General features: G+C 49.2%; 1 protein-coding gene across 2 annotated transcripts in view; it reads left to right on the top strand.

Moving 5' to 3' along the window:
- The window catches only part of LOC147709061 (up-regulator of cell proliferation-like), a 327,619-nt gene that overhangs the window by 256,880 nt on the left and 48,882 nt on the right, over positions 1–21,857 (top strand). For both annotated transcript variants that reach the window (XM_086927668.1, XM_086927669.1), the window contains one exon: positions 18,928–19,066. In XM_086927668.1, coding sequence (XP_086783794.1) covers positions 18,943–19,066 — 124 coding nt within the window. In that variant the 5' untranslated portion in view covers positions 18,928–18,942. The remainder of the gene's footprint in view (positions 1–18,927; positions 19,067–21,857) is intronic.

Raw genomic sequence — 21,857 nt, 5'->3', positions numbered from 1 at the left:
CCGCCCCTCCATCCGATCAATGTGCGTTTCCTGCAGGAAGGCCACCTGGATCCCCCTGCGGACCAAATGTGCGTGAATTTTATAGCGTTTTCTCATGGAGTTCAGCCCTCGCACGTTCCAAGTTAGGCACTTTAATTCAAGTCGGGTCGCCATAGGAAGGGATTTCACAAAACACAATCCAACACATGCTAGCAGGCACACTGGCAACCCCCCCCCACATCAAAACATTGCCAACAACCCCCCACCCCATCCTTCCCCAGAACAGTCTCTAAACCATAGTTACCCATCCAAACACAGTCCCCTCTGATGGAAACACCCTGACAACTATCAGGGTCTCACAATAAGTGTGAGGTAGAGGGGGTGGCCCAGCACCAGCACAAGCCGAACCGCAACTTTACCAGTCCAGCTTAACGGTCGAGCCTCAGAAGCCCAGTTCCCCTCCTCCTGGCCATGCCTCGCCCCACAGGGGCCCCCCCAGAAAGTCCCATCCCCCCCACAACAACCGCCCCCCCCACCCGGACCAGGCATCCAGCCCCCGGCCATCGGCGGCCGAACCGCTCTCACCCCTCACAGTGACAGCATTTCGCATCTGGCATGTCCCCCTTTACTGTTCGCAAGTTGCAGGTATGCACCATCATTCGTCCATCATTCGTCCAACAGGCCATCCGCAGTCCCTGGGGTGACCTGAGGGAAAGGGCCCTCGTCCTCATCAGAGCCCCCCGTTCCCACCTCCTCCGACCCCTGAGGAGGAAGCGGCCGCCGCTCCAGATATGACAGCAACCGCCAGCACCGCCGCCCGCCTCTCCAACCCCGTCTGGGAGTTTGTTTTGGACCGACCATGCACTCCACGTTCCTGGTGCGACGGATACGTTGAGGTCTGTGTCGCATCTCAGTCTCCAAGTCCCGTTGTCCCAGGCCGTCCTTGCCCGCGCGGTAGAGTTCAAGCCATTGCCAGGCAACATCAGAGGAGTCAAAGAAAGTAGCAGTCCCATCCACCATCACCTTCAAGCGTGCTGGGAAGAACAGAGCGTATTGTATGCCTCCGCTCGGAGTGCCCTCTTGACTGTCAGAAAGGAAAAGCGGTTTTGCTGGACCTCCTGGGAATAATCTGGATAGAGGGAGACTGAGGCGTTGTCCACCTTATACGGGCCAGACGTCCGGGCGTTCCGCAATATGAGATCACGATCCTTAAAGTGAAGCAGGCGCGCCACCACAGGATGGGGGGGGGCGACCCTGGGCCAGAGCGCAGGCCGGGACGCGGGCCGGTAAGCAATGCGCTCTTTCCAGGGTATAGAACTGTGATAGGCCCTCAGGGGCGACCACCTCTCGCAGCCATTTTTCCCAAAAATACACCAGATTACCCCCTTCGTATTTTTCGGGAAGGCCTACTACCCTTACGTTGTTGCGTCTGTTGCGCCCTTCTGCGTCTTTCGGCCCTCCTTTCCAGCAATTGCACTCTGAGCGACAAGTCACTCAGCGATATGTCCATCGCCTTCTGGGCAGGTTCCAGTGCCTCTATCGCCAGTTCTGTGCTCTTAACGCGGTCTGCCAATTTGCTGTGGTCAGCCCGCAAAAGCCCAAGACTGGTGGACACCTGTGTTATGCCCTGGTGCAATGAGTCTTTCGTGTCCGCTATGGCCTTGAGAATTTGGTCAAGTTGCTGTTGTTGCAATCCCGCTGCTGGGCTCCCCCGCCAAGCCCTGGTCCTGAGAGTCGGGCACGTCCTCCACAGGGTCAGTCTGTGTCGCCTCCGGAGTGCGCCGAGGCTTCCCCATGGCGCAGCCTCACTGGCCGGGATCCAACGCAGGAAGCCTGGGTCAAGCGCCCCTGGTCGTGCTCCCCAGGGAATGCTGAGGCATGCTGCGATGCTGCGTCGCAGTGTCTGTGGACCTCACCGCCCTGCCTCACCCCGGTGGCGTCCCCTTGATCGTCGCACATATGTTGGGGGCAAAGCACCAGCCGCTCTCAGCCAGGAGTATGGTTCCCCAGGTCCCCCTCTTCAGCTCCGCCAGGAGAAGTCACCACTCGAATCCAGAGGTGGTCCGCCTGCTCTGGACACCCTCAACTCCGCTGTGGTGGGGTCCCCAGGGGTGTACTCACAGCGTCTCCGGACTCCTATCCAGGCGCTTCGCAATCCGCTTCCGCCTCCTCCGATTGGCTCCCGCCCTCCGCCAGAGTCCTGCGCTCCGCAGCTCCAGCGGCAGTGCGGTCCCCTGGTTGGTGCAGTCACACCGCAGGACCTTCAGGTAGCAGCCCACTCGGAGGGAAGGCGGGCCACCAATCTGCAGGGCAGGGGGTCAGCAGGAGCATCCCCACCCGCTTACAGACCCCTATGGGTCCAGCTAGCCTCCAGCCCGGGCACCGGGGCTCAAAATGCACAGTGGGGGGGAACTCCCCACGAAGTCCAGTCTCACAGGGCTCCACAGCTGAGTCTTCCGCGGCTGTGCCACCATCCAAAACGCTCACCAGGGCTCCGGGTGACGGCCCAGTCAAGCCGCCAATGTCTGTCGTCGGAGGGGGGGGTCCCCGCTCCACTTCGGCCACCACAGCTCCGTTCAGCACCGCCCCCCGCCACGGTGCCGCCAGCACCCGCACTCCGCTGTCCCCCAGCCGGATCTCCATCCACCACCGGCGGGGGCAGCTGCACGCAAGGCCGAGGATGTTAGGCCGCAGCCAAGATGGCCGGAGCTCCACAGATGTAGGCGGCCGTGATCGCCACTCGGGTAGCCCCCCGTCCTCCGGCCCGAGGCCCGATCCAGGCACCGGTACCCCTCTGTTCTTGGGGCCCCCGCTGAGGCCTCCAGCACAGCCAGAAGGTCACTAATCAGGAGAAGAACCAAGGCCGACACAGAGCTATTGACTTACGCGTCCATGCTCGGTGGAGTCCAAGCCAGGCCCCTTTATGACTTATTTAGTTGCTGGTGGGCGGTGTGTTTGGTGCTCCCATTGTGGTGCCTATAAAATAGGCATCACAATTGGAATGCCAAAAACAGTTCCAGCACAGCATTGACTGAAAAGAAAATGCTGTGATGGAACTTATGTGCATGTACACAGGGGGGCACATGTTATGTCCCTCTGCGTGCATCCACAGGATGGGAGGAACCTTTGTTTCCTCTCCGTCAGGGTTTTCATAGAGGAGTAATGGCCATGAAAACACTGGCAGAGTGTAAAATCATAATATGCTTGGCGGGACCAAGGCGGTTCTGCGAAGCATACTGCAGCCTCTGGACCGCCGCGCCTTTGCCAGGGAACACCCGTTCCCTGGCGGTGTCGGCAGTCACATGGCAGCATGACCACTAGGGTCATAATGTTGTGGTCAAAAGAACGCCACCAACGGCCCACCATGAGTTTGCCGTTCTTTAGACTACCAGTCTCGTGATTGAGACTTTATTGCTCATACATTGGAAGCTCTGTGATAAGCAATGACTTAAGGTTTTGGATAAACCTTCTGCAGTTTTTCAGAAGTGAACAACATGGGAAATTTTGTTTACATTTTGTTTTTTGTTTAGAGTAGAGAGATAATAGCCTGTCACAAATCAGATTTGGTCACTTTTGCTTCTGCTCTTGTTTCTGCTGTCGTTGTTTGAAATAAGTGCTTTCCTCTGTACCTGAAAAGATTTGCCAATTTGTCAATTTGTGGCACTATGGCATGCAAAGGATAACCAATATTTGGAATAGCGTAACACTTTTCTGTAGATTTTCTTATACATGTACTGATTCCTTTAGATGCATCCTATTTTGAACACCTGGCTGAACATGATGGTGAGTTTTGTGTGGCATACTTAACACTCATGCATCTGTTTAGACACTCATGTGCCAGTGTAGAGCAAAGTTGGCACTTTCTTCTGAAGAAAGAGCTTAGACCGTGTTGGGTTCAGCATACCATAAAATAAAATGAAATTCACTAACAACATTTGTCAAAGGAGAATTATGATTCAGTCAGTCAGTCAATCCACTTTATTCAATTACTTAAAATCATAAACGTACAAAAACAGAACACAGACAACAATATTACAAATCTTTAGACATCACAGTTAAAATACATAGGCAATATTTCAAATCATTATAAAACCCTATCACCCATTCCGACCCCTTGACCTGAGACTAGCAGAGGACCACAAGCGGCAACTTAAGATGGTAACGTCCTCAAAGTTCTCTTATTCTTAATCCTCACTGCTGCTACCAGAAAGGATGCAATAATAAAAATATCATCAGGGTTACACAAAGATTGAAGAAAAACTAGCGCTGGTCTAACTTGGGTGTAACCCCTTTCTCTCAGAATAGGTAACAAAAGTCTCATGCGAATATGGGAAAAAAAGCCACAAAACATCATAAAATGTAACGTGTCTTGGGGCGAGAAATTATCACATTGGCAAGGTTTAGCATCCTCAGAATTACACCATCCTCGAAACTCCCCCAATGTTAAATGAATCAAATTAAAACGCAACCTAGTTAGGAGCCATCGGTGGCACAACTTGATAACAATTAACAGACAAGGTTCAATGTTAATAGATGTTTTTATCAAATAATGGGCCCTAACTAAGGGTTTGCATAACTCCTGTTCTTCTAGCCACACAGACAAGATGGTCTTAAAATTCAGTTTTACCCACAATACGTCCTCCTTCCGAATCTTATCAGGTTCCTCATAGAGCTCTGGTCGTCCTAATTTAGAAAACATACTTTTAACGTACGCCAACCATTTGATTTTTGCAGGCTTATCCAGTGCAGTACAGTCTCGTGAAATCAGGTGGTTCAAGGTTAATTCGGGATTCAACCAGATTTTGAGCCAGCAAAGCAACGGAGCTGTTCTCAAAATATTGGTTCCATACCCTATCCCTAACTCCTGATGTATGGTGTACAACGGAGTTGATTGAGGGACAGACAAAAGACTCCTTAAAAATGTGTTTTCAGCTATCTGTATGCCGGCCTGATCTTTATAGCCCCATATAGAGGATCCATAGGCCGCAATAACCAAGCACTTGGCCTTATAAACCTGAAGGATAGCCTCTATAGGCCTGGCATCCAGTCGCTGTGCATATCCTAAGAGGGATGAGGAAGCTCGAGTGACAGCATTCTTTTTGACTTTTTGATGTTGAACCCAGGATGACCTGTCATCAAAAAGGACTCCCAAATAAGTGAAGGAAGACACAGAAGAAACCTCCACACCATTACAATTAAATGTCTTTCTAGGTCTATGACCTACTGTCATTGTGTGTGACTTTCCATTATTCACAATCAGATCCAGTGAGTTCATGAATGCCCCAAAAGCTTCTAAAAGCCGCTGTAGACCCACTGCCGTATGGGCTAAAAGAACCGCATTGTTTGCGTAAAGGAGAACAGGAATTGGACACTCTCCCACACACGGAATATCCAATGCAGGCTCAACGAGCGATTTGTCCAGATCGTTCACATAAATAGTAAAAAGCAGGGGCGCCAAGATACATCCCTGCCGGATGCCCCTGCCCGAGTTAAAAGATCTGGTACAGTCGCCAGCCTGGGATAACCTAACAGAGGCTGTGAGGTCTTGGTGAAGGTTACTAAAAAATAAACTAAACACGGGTCAAGTCCCTTTTCCAGTAAAATATTCCAGGGCTTTGATCTATTGATCAGATCAAACACACTGGAAAGGTCCATAAAAGCCCTTGTTAGACAACCCTCCTTGGCCATGGTTTATTTGCCTAATAAAAGATGCAAGTTTAAGCACTGATCCATAGTACTCCTCCCACATCTAAATCCATATTGCAAATTAGACAGAATATCCCTTTCATTTACCCAGTCTGTGATTTTATATAAAATAACCTTTCCCAGGATTTTCTCAGAGGAGTCAATGAGGGATATCGGCCTATAACACCGGGGGTCCCCTCGCTGCTACTTTTTTAAAAATAGGAATAATAATAGATTTAGACCAGGAGGCAGGGAAGCCTACTGTACCCACAGCACGGAAGACATTAGCGAGGATTTTAGCCCAGAATTGAGGGTTACTTTTAAAGAGATCTGCGGGAACCCCATCTGGGCCCGGTGCTTTATTACTAGCAGTATCTCTTATCGCTTCAATCAGGGTACTGGCCTGATGTAGGGAGGACCATGGGATGCAGTCCACAGGCCCCCTGAGCTCATAAATCGCCTCAAAATGAGAGAGCCTCTGAGCTTCTGTAATATTACAATCCTGAGTTTCTGTATCCTACCCCGAAAGAAATGGAGTGTTGATGATGGTCCAGAACCTAGAGCTATCCCTTAATACCTCCACAGACAATAAAGAGTTCCAAGCCTCTTCCTTTATCTTGTTTTTCCACCTGTGAAGGACTAACTTATACTCCTTCCTCCACCTAACTATCAAATCCCTGTCCCGGGGTTGTTTTTTTGAAGGCAGGGGAAAGTACGCAATGGGCATGTGAGCATTTCTCATCAAACCACTTTGGACCACATTTAGATCTCATTTTGGTTTTAGTAGTTAAGTCAAGGCTTATCTGGCTGCAGATGCCTTCAAAAGCTCTGAGTACTGCATCCTTAGTACTTAGAGAGTCAATACAGATAGAAATGCCACATGCCCTTAAGGAATGTGTAAGGGGTTATATTGGCCCATCCAATCAATCAATCAATCAAAAACATTTATATAGTGCACTACTCACCCGGAGGGTCTCAAGGCGCTTGGGGGAGGGGGGTCCGCTACTGCTCGAACAGCCAGGTCTTGAGCTGCTTCCTGAAGGCGAGGTGGTCTTGGGTCAGGCGGAGGTGGGTCGGTAGGGAGTTCCAGGTCTTGGCGGCCAGGAAGGAGAAGGACCTTCCTCCTGTGGTGGCTCTTTGGATGTGGGGGACGGCGGCGAGGGCGTGGCTGGTCGATCGAAGCTGGCGAGTGGGAGTGTAGAAGTTGAGGCGGCTGTTGAGGTATCCTGGGCCTTGGTTGTGTAGGGCTTTGTGTGCGTGGGCAAGGAGACGGAAGGTGATTCTCTTGTTGACCGGGAGCCAGTGCAGGTCTCTCAGGTGTCTGGAGATGTGGCTGTGTCTGGGGATGTCGAGGATGAGTCTTGCAGGGGCGTTCTGGATCCACTGGAGTCTCTTCTGGAGCTTGGCGGTGGTTCCGGCGTAGAGGGCGCTGCCGTAGTCCAGACGGCTGGTGACGAGGGCCTGGGTGACCGTCTTCATGGTCTCGGTGGGGATCCACCGGAAGATCTTGCGTAGCATGCGTAGGATGTTGAAGCAAGACGAGGAGACGGCGTTGACTTGTCTGGTCATGGAGAGGGAGGAGTCCAGGATGAAGCCCAGGTTGCGTGGTCTGTTGGTTTGGGTGCGCTGCCTAAGGCGGGGGGCCACAAGGAGGCGTCCCAGGCGGAGGGCGAGGAGCCCAGGATGAGAACTTCCGTCTTGTCTGAGTTCGGTTTCAGGCGGCTGTTCATCATCCACTCGGCTACGTCTTTCATCCCTTCGTGTAGGTTGGTTCTGGCGGTGGCGGGGTCGTTGGTGAGGGAGAGGATCAGCTGGGTGTCGTCGGCGTAAGAGATGATGTTGAGGTTGCGTTGGCGTGCGATGGCCGCCAGGGGGCTCATGTAGACATTGAAGAGGGTAGGGCTGAGCGAGGAGCCTTGAGGAACGCCGCAGATTACTTCGGTGGCTTCTGATCTGAAGGGGGTAGGCAGACTCTCTGTGTCCTTCCGGCGAGGAAGGAGATGATCCATTCTAGTGCCTTCTCCTGTATTCCGATGTTGCTGAGGCACTGCACTAGGGTGCGGTGGCAGACAGTGTCGAACGCCGCAGAGAGGTCCAGGAGGATGAGGGCCGCTGTTTTCCCGTTGTCCAGCAGGGCTCGGATGTCATCCGTGGCTGCGATGAGGGCGGTTTCGGTGCTGTGGTTGGCCCGGAAGCCAGACTGCGAGAGGTCGAGGGATCCGTTCGTCTTGAGAAAGGCGGCCAGCTGCTTGTTGACGGTCTTCTCGATGACTTTGGCCGGAAACGGGAGGAGCAAGATGGGGCGGTAGTTTTTGAGTTCGGCGGGGTCCGCTGATGGTTTCTTCAGTTTCTTCATCCAAGCCTCCTCCCCTGATCACAGAGTAATACCTTAATCGGGGCCCGGGTTCCTACCACCCTTGCCCAGAATCCCACAGCTAATATCCAAAATTAAAACAACCGGGTCATGGTCACTCAAAGGGGATTCCGGAGCATTATAAAAGTTACCTTTGTTCAATAACGTTGGGGACATGAAAATAAAATCTATAATAGAGTTACTAGCCTTAAATGTGGGACACCGATCCTCGGAGTTAACAAAACTAGGTTCAATTAGATCAGCATCAGTTAAAAGAGACTCAAGGCTCTCGCCCCGCCTAGTGTGCTCAAAATGCGGAGCCGTGGCTTGTGCCAGTGTAGAGCTAAGTTGGCACTTTCGTCTGAAGAAAGGGCTTAGACGGTGTTGGGTTCAGCATACCATAAAATAAAATGAAAATGACTAAAAACATTTGTCAAAGGAAAATTATGATTAAATGAATAAGTAGGTATTCCTCTATAGAACAGTTATTAAACAAAAATAGAAATTTGAGAAAAACAATTGGTCTTATGATTTTCACTCTAAAATAGTGTAATTTGTCTAGTGTGGTAATCCATGCAACTATAACACGTGCTCCAATGCACTTCTCATGCCCTGAAACATGATGATTATATCACTTATCCCGCCAGATGCATCACTTTAGACATCACAGTGGACAGACAAGTAACCCATTATTAACGGTGAAAACCTAAATACAAAACTGCATCTTGAGCCATGGCAATTTTAATTTGAGCAGTCTCTACTCTAAGGGGCCGATTCTGGCAGGAAATCGTTTCACCCGACACGTACCCGTCATTTTTTCCAACCGAATCGTACACTTGCCGTCCGAATGAGCAAGCACAATGCAAAGTAATAAATCACCAAACGATTCAGTGAAAATTATTTTACCCGACACGGATCTGTCCATTTTTCCTACCCAATCCCACACACACCGTCCGAATGGAAAGGGGCGACCACTCGGTCCCCCCGAACGTATGGTAGGTTGCCCTGACCCCCCCGGGAAACCATTTTGGGCGGGAGGCGTGTCTCGGCTGGTATGCCCGAAGCGGCGTAGCCGGGACGCGCCTTTCCCCGCCCAAGAGGGGTTGTCCTAGACACCTACACCGTTGGCCACGCCCTGTAGGCGGATCGGAGGAGGGTACACGCCCTCCCGAGGAAGAATAAAAGGAGCAACAATCCAAGGAAGCATCCTCTTGTTCCTGTGCTTGGAAGCTGCACCTCCTCGTTGCACGTGAGCCCTAGACGGAACAAGGAGCCAATTTTGATAAGTTGTAATTTTGTGCTTCTTTTTTCAGTGATTCCGAACCTTTGGATCCAGGACCTCGTCGAGCAGCAAGTGTCGGATATCCGAGAACGATGCCTGGCAAAAGGGTCGGAAAGAAGGTTGGGACCGAACAGATGCTTCGCATGCTGGTGAAAGACATGGCAAACATGAAGAAGCAGATGGTGGCAATGAATGGTACGGGCAGACCAAAGAAAGTCATCGGACCAGCATTGCCGGGAGTAGTCCCTGCCGGGAGAGGTAAAAGGGCCAGGAATAGGGCGACAGGGGGGGAGGCCCCGGTTCCCGAGTCACCTCCGGCGAGCCCGGTCAGTCCAGTGGAGGCCCCAGTTCCGATCCCGAACGCGGGACAGCCGATCCCTGTTGTGGTTACACCCATTAACGAGGGGGATATGCCTCCCGAGTTGGCCGCCCAGTTGGCGGCGTGGTTAGGCAAGAGCACCGAGGGTGCCGTGGCACCGAGAGACACGGCCGAGGAGGCCAGGTTAATAATGAAGCAGTTGCGGCAATCGAGAGATGCTGCGAAGGCACCTTGTCCTCTTGTTTCCCCTCAGGTTCCCTCGGAACAACCGGCGTCTGGCGTTGGAACAACAGCAACAGCAGGTCCAGCTACTGATTCGGGTAAGCAGCCATTGCCAATGGCGAGGGAGGGATCGTTACCCTCAAGGAGGGAAAAGGTGGTCCAACATATCCCGATGGCCACGAAAGAAATGATCTGGGCTGATAAATATGTGAACATGTTTTCGCTGTTGACCGACCACCATGAGATAGAGCACGTTAAAAGTCAGAAGGAATTGTTGCATCCGAGTGTATGGCATGCAAAAATGGCGGGTTTCAGAGTGGATGAGACGATCGCTAATTGGGCAAGGGCGTTTGGAATGTTCACTGCAATCATGGGGGAACGTAGGCCCGAAGTATTGCCGGAATTGGCTTGTTACCAGACACGTATAATGGAATTTTATGGAACGTATGAAGGCAATCAATGGATGGGTTATGATAACAAGTTTCGTAAGGCCAAGGAGCACGACCCATCTCTGACGTGGGATTGTTTCGACTCAATTTCCTGGCAGAAGCAGGTCATGCCGAGCACGACGAAGTCGTCTTCATTTGGCGGGAATGGGGCAGAGCCTTCCCGCCATTATTCGGCGGCGCCCTTTCGAGCGGGCGCCAGCAGTGATCAACACACAAGGAGTAATGGGAACTCGGGTAGGAAAGGGGTCTGTTGGAGCTTTAACAGAGGCAAGTGCACTAGGCCACAAGGGACATGCAAGTTCAGGCATGAGTGTGCAGGGTGCGGACAGTCTTCACACCCCGAGAGTTCGTGCAGAGCCAAGAATGGTGATACAGGGGGTAGAGGAGGGGCCAAACAGGTCTAATATCGGCCGAGGGGCACTGCTACCTACTCCCGTTGACATCATGGCAATGATCCCTTGGCTGAACGAATACCCTGATCATGTCTCCGCCGGGGTGTTGCGAGACAGTTTCTCATATGGTTTCCGCATCCCGGCGGGGGATTTTCGGGGGGAAGCACAGTGTAAGAACCAACTGTCGGTTCAACAAAATACGGCGGTAGTACAGGCAAAGATTGCAAAGGAGGTGGCCCGAGGTTGGGTTGCGGGACCATATGGGAACCCGCCAGTTATTAACTTTATTTGTTCACCGTTGGGAGTAGTCCCCAAGGAGGACCCAGGTGAGTTTAGGTTAATCCATAATTTGTCCGCTCCTAGGGGTCTTTCGGTGAATGATGCGATTGACCCGGGAGTTTGTACAGTGCGGTACGCATCCTTCGATGAGGCCGTCGCCATGTTGAATCGCCTGGGGCCCGGTGCGCTGATGGCTAAATCGGATATTGAATCGGCGTTCCGGTTGCTCCCGGTACACCCACAGGATCAGCGTCTGTTAGGTTTTGTGTTTCAGGGGCGCTACTACATGGATAAATGTATGCCAATGGGTTGCTCCATCTCTTGTGCGTATTTTGAGAAGTTGAGTAGTTTTTTGCAATGGGCGTTCACCAGAGCCACGGGCTTCACGCAGGTTATGCATTACCTTGATGATTTTCTGTTTCTGGGGGCAGCCGGGGACACGGAATGTGCACAGGCTTTGATGGAATTTTGTAATCTCATGAGACGATTTGGCGTGCCACTGGCACCAGGGAAGACAGTGGGGCCATCTACTTCACTCGAGTTTCTGGGAATTGAGCTCGACTCTGTGGAGGGGTGCTTCCGTTTGCCCAAAGAGAAGGTAATGAAATTTAAGGCCTCGCTCGAAAGATGGATCGGCGAGAAAAAAGTAACTCTCCATCAGTTGCAACAAGCAGTGGGTCAGCTTAACTTTGCCCTTAGAGTGATACCGATGGCTCGCCCCTTTTCCCGCTCTATCGCACAAGCCATGGTTGGCCTCAAAGAAGGGCACCACTGCACAAGACTGTCTGCAGAGGTTCGCCAGGATATGCGCATATGGTTGGCATTTCTGGCGGATTTCAACGGTCGCGTTGTGTGGAACAAGCCACAAGCTTCCTCCGAGGAGCTGGGGTTATGGACCGACTCGGCGGGGAGTGTGGGATTTGGCGCCATCTTTGGTAATCAATGGTCGGCACGAACATGGCCGACGTGGTGGCACGATAGTGGGCTCACAGGTAACATTGGCTTTCTTGAGCTGTTCCCCATTCTAGTGGCCTTGAAAACATGGCCGGAGGGGTTTCGTGATCGCACAGTGGTGTTCTGGTCTGATAATATGACCGTGGTTGAATGTATCAATAATCAGGCAGCACGCTGCAGATGGATTTTGAGATTGCTGAAAGAAATTGTCCTGCTGTGTATGAGACTAAACGTCCACTTTAGGGCAAGACACGTGCCTGGGGTACTGAACCAGGCGGCTGATTCACTCTCTCGTTCCCACATGCAGGCCTTCCGGGGTTATCTGCCCTCAGCGGACTTGGTGGCGGCACCATTTCCCGAAGCTCTCTGGTCTCTCGGTGCCCCGGATTACAAAACCTCGTGGGAGAGAGTCTAGCACCCAGGACAAGGAAGGCATACGAAGGAGCGTTCCGTTCCTATTGGTCATTTTTGGGTTCAGCTAGGGGGGAGCATTGGGGGCAGGAGGAGTATGTCCTGAAATTTCTGGTATCACTACATCAGGCAGGCCGATCAGTGGCAATAGCCAATAGGCACCGGGCCGCCATTGCCTTCATGGCGCAGGCTCATGGCATCCAGGACCCCACATCGTCCTTTCTCGTAAGGAAGGCACTGCGTGGGTGGCAACGCCTTGAGGGTCGTAGAGTGGACGAGAGGCGCCCGATAGGGCTAGCAAGGTTGTCCCTGTTAATGTCCGTACTCCCTGCGACATGTTCATCTCAGTCAGAGACAGTGCTGTTCCGGGACGCTTTTGCATTAGCATTCCATGGGGCTATGCGGGTAAGCGAACTGGTAGCGAGGAACAAGCAGGATACGGGGGGAGGTCTGTGTCGAGAACACATTCAAATTATGGGTGATACGATGGTAGTCACAATAGCCAGGTCCAAAACCGATCAGGGAGCGATCGGGGACAGTGTGGTAGTCCAGCGCATTCCAGGGTCCCCCATGTGCCCGGTAAAATGCGTGGAGGAATATTTAGCGCAGAGGGCGGCATCATGGGGGGGAAGCTTGCTGAGACACACCGACGCCACCCCGCTGACTAGGTTTCAGTTTCAGCGGGTGTTAACAATGGCAATCGCGGCAGCGGGCTTGAACCCGAGCGATTTTGGGACCCATTCCTTCTGGATAGGGGTTGCTACCGAGGCTACAGCCAGGGGTCTGAGTGTTGAAAAGGTGAAACAGTTGGGGCGTTGGTCCTCGAATTGTTATAAAAGGTATGTGCGGTTGCACATGTTGTGAAGCTAATGTCATACACTCACGCTTCTTGTTTTCTGTTTGGTTTACAGTTTCGCGAGCAGGCTTTGCGGGGCGGACTGTGGAGTTGACCCGACACCCGGGGACCAGCGGTCAAAGATCACCGGCTGAGGAAAGAGTGGTGTGGGTCGTTGGCCACTCATACGGAAGGCGTGCCGCGGACGTATTCAAAGCAGGTGACATGATTCACGTGGCTGGGGAATACGGGTACAGGGTGACCTTCCACGGAAGGGGCGGGCTCTGTATTGACCATTTTCAAAGTTTTCTTGAGGGACTGTTAGGGCGGACGAGGTCACCGCCGTCTGTAATCATAGTACATCTTGGGGGCAATGATTTGGTGACCATTGGTCGACGAGTACTTCTCGAGTTAATTTTATCCACAGTGAGTTGGTTGGCAAGAAGGGTTCCAGGGTGCACGATTGCATGGTCACACATGATTCCTCAGAGGGTGTGGCGGGGGGCCCTCTCTGTGTCAGCTTTGAATCAGTCGGTAAAGAAAGTTAATAACAAACTTAGTAGGTTGTTTCGTTCAGGCCAGTTGCATTGTATCCCACATGGATGTATTCGGGGGGACCACATGTATCTTGAAGATGGGGTCCATTTGTCCCGGGAGGGGAATGTCTTACTCATAGGGGACTTCATAGCTTGGTTAAAGAGTTTATGTAGCCATGACCTTTAGTAGGAGTTTGTGGGGGGTCCGGATTAAGCATGGGCGGAAAATCCGTTTCGCTCGCGGATTTTGCGGATTTTCGGTAAATTCGCAATCCGCGAGATTCGCGAATCTCCCGCAAAATCCGCAAATCCGCGAGCAGCGGATTTTATGGCTTGCTCGCACTGTTCGCGTGAGTTCGCAGCTTCCCAGTACAACTTCGCGCCCCGCGAATAAGCACAAAATTGCAGAAATACGATCTTAGCAAAACTGAAACTACTTACCAGGTTCAAAAGTTCAGGCTCATCATTAGTAGCCATTTCCTGTAGTGCTTCCTGAGGGGCCCCCCCAGAGTTCAGTTGCCAGTTGCAACTATTATGTGACCCTGCTCTGAACCTCAGAATAGTTACACATATGCCACAAAGGTCCTGAATTACAGCTAAGGGAGACAAGCAGGAGCCAGGCTGGAAGTTCAAATCCATTAATCAGCCCCTAATTCATTATTGTCAGTTGGGGCAGGGCAGGTGTTGTAACTAATTTTGCAACAATGAAAGCACTTAGCAAGTGCAAAAGATCACTAATCAGGAAGCACTAAGGAAGCAGGTGCCAGCTAAAAAAATATTCTGTGACACATTAATCAGCCCCAAATTAATTCAGGTCACTTGAGGCAGGGAAGGTGTGCTTGCGTTGCCACAATAATGTACACTGACTGGACAACCAGAGGGTGCTGTGATGAAACAGAGGGTGGCATGGGTGGGCCAGAGGGTGGCATGAGTAGTCAGAGAGTGGCAGTGGTGACAGAGAGTGGCAGTGATGAAGAAGAGTGTCCCAAACAGGCTGGACACGTAGAAACAACAAGTTCGCGAAACTTGCGACCCGACAGGTAAGTTCGCGTTTGCGAAATTGTACAAAACCCTCGCGAACTGGCAGAAACCCGCGCGAACACACAAAAAAAAAAAATCCGCAAATTCGCGAGAATTTACGGATTTTGCGAATTGCGAGTTCGCAAATCCGCAAAATTCGCGAACGCGAGATTCGCAAAATTCGCCCATGCTTAGTCCGGATAGCCGGTCAACTATCCGGCCTGTGGCGGTAAGGTCATGATCGGTGAGCAGTAATTGGAAGATCCCTAGAGGTGGGGTGCCACCCATTATGGATGGGAGCGCCCGGGGGGAGGCGGCCATTGGCCCCTCACACGAGGAGGCGGTACCCTCTAAGGATGGGGCCGCCAAAAGGGAAGGCAGTCATAGGCCCCTCCCAGGGGAGGAGGGGCTACGGGCCCCTCCTACGAATTTCCCGGGGCCAGGACATCCGCGACGGCGGATGTGGTAAGCAGTGTGGGGTGGGAGGGGGGTCTACGCTACCTTCTAGACACCTCACACGAGTCCTCGGACGACCACTAAGATGGCATCGAGTAAATATGGGGCCCCCGTTAAGACAAGGGAAATTGGAAATTGGTACAGAGGTACAGTCCTCTGTGCGCCCGCCCCTCACAAGTGAGGGGGGAGTTCTGGTATTAGGGATCTGACACCGGTTACGACCTTGCCGTTGGCCCGTAATGTTAGGATGTACAATTTTAATTTTGAGAATATGCATTTGCAGGATGTTTTAGACTCGGCTAGGAGAACCTTTGTATTAGAGATGTGTTAAGGTTAGCCAATAAACATCGTAATGTGTAAATGAAAAATTGTACATGATATGAAACTGTTATTTTAATGTTTTAATTTTGTTTCATATTTTAATAAATACGGCCGGGAGGGTAACTCCCTCCCGCCTTCCAAAAGTTCAAGAACTGTGTCCGTCTTCCCATCTTTGGGGATTGTGTTGGGAGGGGGTGACGGGTATCCCGGCCATATGGAAAGGGGCGACCACTCGGTCCCCCAGAACGTATGGTAGGGTGCCCTGACCCCCCCGGGAAACCATTTTGGGCGGGAGGCGTGTCTCGGCTGGTATGCCCGAAGCGGCGTAGCCGGGGCGCGCCTTTCCCCGCCCAAGAGGGGTTGTCCTAGACACCTACACCATTGGCCACGCCCTGTAGGCGGATCGGAGGAGGGTACACGCCCTCCAGAGGAAGAATAAAAGGAGCAACAATCCAAGGAAGCATCCTCTTGTTCCTGTGTTTGGAAGCTGCACCTCCTCGTTGCACGTGAGCCCTAGACGGAACAAGGAGCCAATTTTGACCCACCCACCAGCCCCTTATGGCAACGATTAGTATTGCAATAAAGTCGATTGACGGTGATAATATCTCTTTTTACAGGTTGTTTTTAAATAAAGTTGGGATTGTTTCTTATGACAATAAAATGGTTGCTTTTAGCATGTTTTTAGGCGAAGTATCACAGCCTAGTTGAAAGATGTATTCGTGTAGGTAAAGGTTTATATTCTGAAATGTCCAGTATAACCGTTTATTCCGTCCTCATTAGGTTCAAAATGTCGTATTTATTTTGGTCGGGCGGTAAGGTCATGATCGGTGAGCAGTAATTGGAAGATCCCTAGAGGTGGGGCGCCACCCATTATGGATGGGAGCGCCCGGGGGGAGGCGGCCATTGGCCCCTCACACGGGGAGGCGGTACCCTCTAAGGATGGGGCCGCCAAAAGGGAAGGCGGTCATAGGCCCCTCCCAGGGGAGGAGGGGCTACGGGCCCCTCCTACGAATTTCCCGGGGCCAGGACATCCGCGACGGCGGATGTGGTAAGCAGTGTGGGGTGGGAGGGTTGTCTACGCTACCTTTTAGACACCTCACACGAGTCCTCGGACGACCACTAAGATGGCGTCGAGTAAATATGGGGCCCCCGTTAAGACAAGGGAAATTGGAAATTGGCACAGAGGTACAGTCCTCTGTGCGCCCGCCCCTCACAAGTGAGGGGGGAGTTCTGGTATTAGGGATCTGACACCGGTTACGACCTTGCCGTTGGCCCGTAATGTTAGGATGTACAATTTTAATTTTGAGAATATGCATTTGCAGGATGTTTTAGACTCGGCTAGGAGAACCTTTGTATTAGAGATGTGTTAAGGTTAGCCAATAAACATCGTAATGTGTAAATGAAAAATTGTACATGATATGAAACTGTTATTTTAATGTTTTAATTTTGTTTCATATTTTAATAAATACGGCCGGGAGGGTAACTCCCTCCCGCCTTCCAAAAGTTCAAGAACTGTGTCCGTCTTCCCATCCTTGGGGATTGTGTTGGGAGGGGGTGACAGGTATCCCGGCCATATGAGCAAGTACGATGCAAATTTAAAATTAAAAAAAAGGATTCGGTCTGAAATAAAGATCAATGACGAGTCGGTAGGAAAGGAGCCTGATGTGATAGACTCGCACGCGCAGGGTACGATATAGCTAAGCCTTAACACAACGACACAGACACTTACACTAACGACTCCATTCACCCAAACACATCCACGGCGTGACAGAATCGGACGCGACTGATGCCACACACCCAAGCAAAGCCACGACACCACAGACTCGGACGCGAATGACTCCATGTAGCCAAGCACATACACAACGCGACAGACTCGGATGCGAACAATGCCACACACCCAAGCACATGCTGGGAGAGGCATCCACCCACCTATGGGGTGGACAATGCTGGGAGAGATGGGCATCCACCCCATCTAGTTAGGATGTGCTAGTAGTGATAGGCATCCACCCCCTTATGAGGTGGACATTGCTGGGAGTGATAGACATCCACCCCCATATGGGGTGGGCAATGCTGGGATTGATAGGCATCCACCCCCTCTAGTTAGGATGTGCTAGTAGTGATAGGCATCCACCCCCCTCTAGTTAGGATGTGCTAGTAGTGATAGGCATCCACCCCCCTATGGGGTGGACAGTGCTGGGAGTGACAGGCATACGCCCCCCAATAGTGGTGTTTCCTTTCGTGTACACGTGACACTTTGGTGTGTGGTAGGTGTATGACTTACCTTCTGCAGCATGCGCGTCAGGAGCGGTAGGCGTACAATATAGTTAAGACATGCGCAATTGGATACATGGCTGCTCTGTCTCGTACCTGTTGATCATGTTCTCGCGCAACTCTGAGCTTTCATACGCCTCGTCTGAATGCTGTGACGTGCCGGAGGTGGGACCCTGTACTTGCGTGTCCAGAAATGGGTTGGTTTGAGCCTCCGTAGGACACAATATACGTGTCTCCTGAGCCTGTTAGGTACTGACATAGTGCATGAATCGGACACAAAAATTCGGTCGGGATTTGCCTGGAATATGCATCGTACTTGCACATTTGTTGGAAAAAGCCCTGGATACGAGTCAGTCGAAAGGTAAGCCTACGAATAGCATTAGGAAGGCATTTTTTCCGGAATCAGTTGTCTTTATTGTGGTACTGAATGATCATAGAAATGTAAAATATGCATTTAAACCTGCAGTTACACTAACAGGAAAGTGATACCGGTGTTAAAACGTATTTTGGTAATTCTGAATGTTGTTTAGTTACACACAGCCTGACACAGCGCCTACACCTGAGTAAATATGGTGTAGCCAAGTGGAGTGGTCAAATTACAGCCATTCATTCAATCCTCACTGTTTAAATTTGGCCACCTCGAGTGAGTTAGAGCCATACAAGGACATCAAACAGGGCTAACTTCCAGGCCTACTCAACAAACCTTGCTGCTCATCGTTAAAGGTTATGCTTAAGAGGCTATGTCCACATAAAATCTAGGTGAAGGGCCTGGTCGAAGGTCAGGCTCTCTTTTTAACTCTTATTGATGGGACGTATGGTTACAATGCAAAACATAAAAAAAACATTGAAAATAAACAGCTATTGGGAGCAATTAACCCATAACACCTCCTTGCACTGTTCATAGCCTCACAAATTATATCACAGATGACATCACATGCTTCAGTTTGTGTCTTAATGTGGAGATGAATTTTCTTGATTAAAGGTTGCAGGACAAAGTGTATCGTGTTTTATATTGGGCTTATATAGTGTTACTACTAAAATATAACTAACAAGCCTGTACACAGCAGACACTCATAATATTTTTCTGCACTTGTGTTTCTTTGCATTTCTTTTCTGCACAACTAACCACAGAATCCATTGTTGACTCTATTTTGCATTGCCAGAAGTCCTATGCAGCTATGGATGGAACAACTCACAATCTGGAGGCTTATGCTCATGTGCTGAATGATTCTAGACAAACTTTACACAGACACGCAGAAGATGACAGTGACAATGTGAACATCCCCACAGCACCACCAGCTGGTATGAAAGATGTATCTATGTCTTATCAGAGACAAATGTAGAGATTGCTTAATATTTTGCTCATGTGCTAATGGTTGGCTCAAAACAAGAGTAATTTGATAATATTTACAATTTACCTTTGTACCTTTGTTGACTGGTATATACTACGAGCGTGGGTCTCCTATATGTATCACACAGGTGTGTTTTGACTAAGCCTGGGACTTATTTTAATTATGTCAGTATAATCAAAGTAATTTTGTTAATCTACACCAAGACAACTACACGAAAGTGCAGGGGTGACCTGGGGGCGAACTTACAGAGGCTAGTCCTATTATGAGGGGGATGAGACAGGGGTGATCCAGCGGAAGTCCAAGGTTGAACATTTCACAATACCAACTTTTTCAATGGGGCCCATACACATATACGCAAGTGTTTATTCACACTCCCCGGCCAAACCGCTGAGGGGCCAAGTTTTATAATTTGCCTAAGTTCTGATTAATTAGTTCTCTGTGAACACATAATAGTTTGAAAATAAAACTCAATGCCTAACTAATCTTCACGAGTCAAACACTCTTTCCTTTAGTCGATGGACCATTAGTTGAGTTAGTTTTTTATCAACACACTTTAATGATGACCGCTGTGTATCATGTACTTCCAAAAAATATAAGCATTCAAATACAGTCTTTTGTTTTTCTCCCACCGTATCCATCTCAATGTATTTGTACAAAGCAATTTGGTTGTTCATATCCTGCATTATAAGAGAGGCTTACAAAGGGTATTTATAGGCTGATCCCTTTTCCGAACCATTAATGTACATGTAGTGTAGTTGAGTTAGTTGATGGTGATATTAACAATCTATTTAACTAATCCACAGATCTCAGAGAAATAACCACAGACTCTGGGTAAGATTCATAAGCTTTATCAAGGATTTCAGTCATGAATCAAACACTCATTAATACCGATTCACAGTGCAAACGCTGTCATTCTTTACAAGGAGAGAAACTTATTTAACAAATACATTCATTTACACAAAATTCATTCAACAAATCAAATACAAAGAGAGTGGTTAGATGTAGAGACAAAAGGCACATATAAAATACTTTGCAAATAAATATTCAAATTCTTAGACAGAACGATGATCACCTAATAGAACGAATGAAAAACACCCCTCTCGCCAAAGGGCTGGTGGGAGTCTCCTGAATTAGGATCTGGAGACAAAGAACGGTAGGACAGGATTAGGACAGGGCAGATACTTACTAGACTTCTCTGTAAACCCGACGCACTAGGATGCATCCCTCTCTTACACTCTCTCCCTCCTTGAGGTTCTTCCAGAATCTTCTAATCTAATCAGGCTGTCATTCGGATTTGAATTTTCCCAGTCTGCTCTCTCTTCTTTTCTTCTAGCAACTCTCGTCTCTCTTTCTTTCTCAGCATCCATTTGATATCTAGTTAACTTAAGTCACTCTAGTTATAGTCTTTATTTCTACATGCCCCACCCTCAAAAGTTGCAAATATTGATGGAATACGGAATACGATTGGTCGGGGCAAGGGCAGGTTTCATCATACCAAGCTGACATATTCATTTTTATTAAAGTACTATTGTTTGCAAACCCTTCTCCTTCAGCTCATTCATAACTTTCAATTCTCATACATGTATTGTTGCAATATTTAATAACATTTAATACAGGCTCCATGGATGAGGGATACACATCTCCTCTTTCTCACAACCTCTGTCCTTGTTCTTTAACAGCCATTCAGCTCTTCGGTCATCGGGTCATCTCACGTATACACTGAGAATGCGCAAATCATTTCACCCATCGCCATCTTTTCTTTTTGTTATTGGTTTAGACAGGCCCAAATGCACTCTATTAATAAATGAGTCATGAACAAGTGTCATTTTCTAAATCACATAATTCTCACTGTTCACCCTCCATTTTTCTCTTTCATGTCTAATTCTTTTATCTTATTATATAAACTTCCTTTCATTTCTGCTAACTCAATCTCTTCCCTTTTTCTCTTTCTTCCCATTCTTTTATTATTTATTTCAGTCATCATTCTGGATTCTGGTTTTACCCTTGCAACACTTATATATCATTACTATCATCACGGTTGCTATTGCTACTGAGATTATAGGAATTAGTATTTTTCCTAATAGACTGCTCCCAAAAGTACAGAACCAACTACCTATAGCAGAAATACTTTAATACTTCTACTTAGTTTTTCACAGACGTCAACCTCCAGTTGGGTCAAATCTTCATGAATCTTTGTAATATTCTTTCTATATCCTTCAATACCTTTACTTTTGTCTGGGATATATGTAGAGCAGTGTGGAATTTTCAACATGCCACAGACTCCACCCTCTTTTGCCAACAATATATCAAGGGCAAGTAGATTTTACAAAACCGTAGACCTAATTTCAACCATTTCGGTATTAATCACGAAGAATCCTCCAGCAGTATCTGTTGATAGATGATCAACTACTGTTGATAATTTACGTATTTTATGTGAATTTAGTACGACTCCAACTGACGGTATTAGTGCACCAAATATATCACCTACTATTTCTGAAAAACTTGATCTCTTACTTCGTTTTAGTCCTTGACTTACTACATCCATTTAATTGTTCTTTGTTATGTGGTATACCTACGGAAATACTATTCCAAAATAACAGCTAACATACCATCGTGTAGGTAACCTATAATAAACATTTTTTCCACACACGAAATAAATTCCTGGGAAAACGGGATCAGTTCCACCTTTTAGTCCCCATCCCCCCATGATTAGGAAGGTATGTTCATATTCACTAGAACCA

Source organism: Lissotriton vulgaris, chromosome 6 (assembly GCF_964263255.1).
Source record: "Lissotriton vulgaris chromosome 6, aLisVul1.2, whole genome shotgun sequence".
In the NCBI taxonomy this organism is placed as follows: Eukaryota; Metazoa; Chordata; class Amphibia; order Caudata; family Salamandridae; genus Lissotriton; species Lissotriton vulgaris.
Note: the sequence above shows the minus strand (reverse complement) of the source record. Positions and strands in the feature narration are given on the sequence as shown.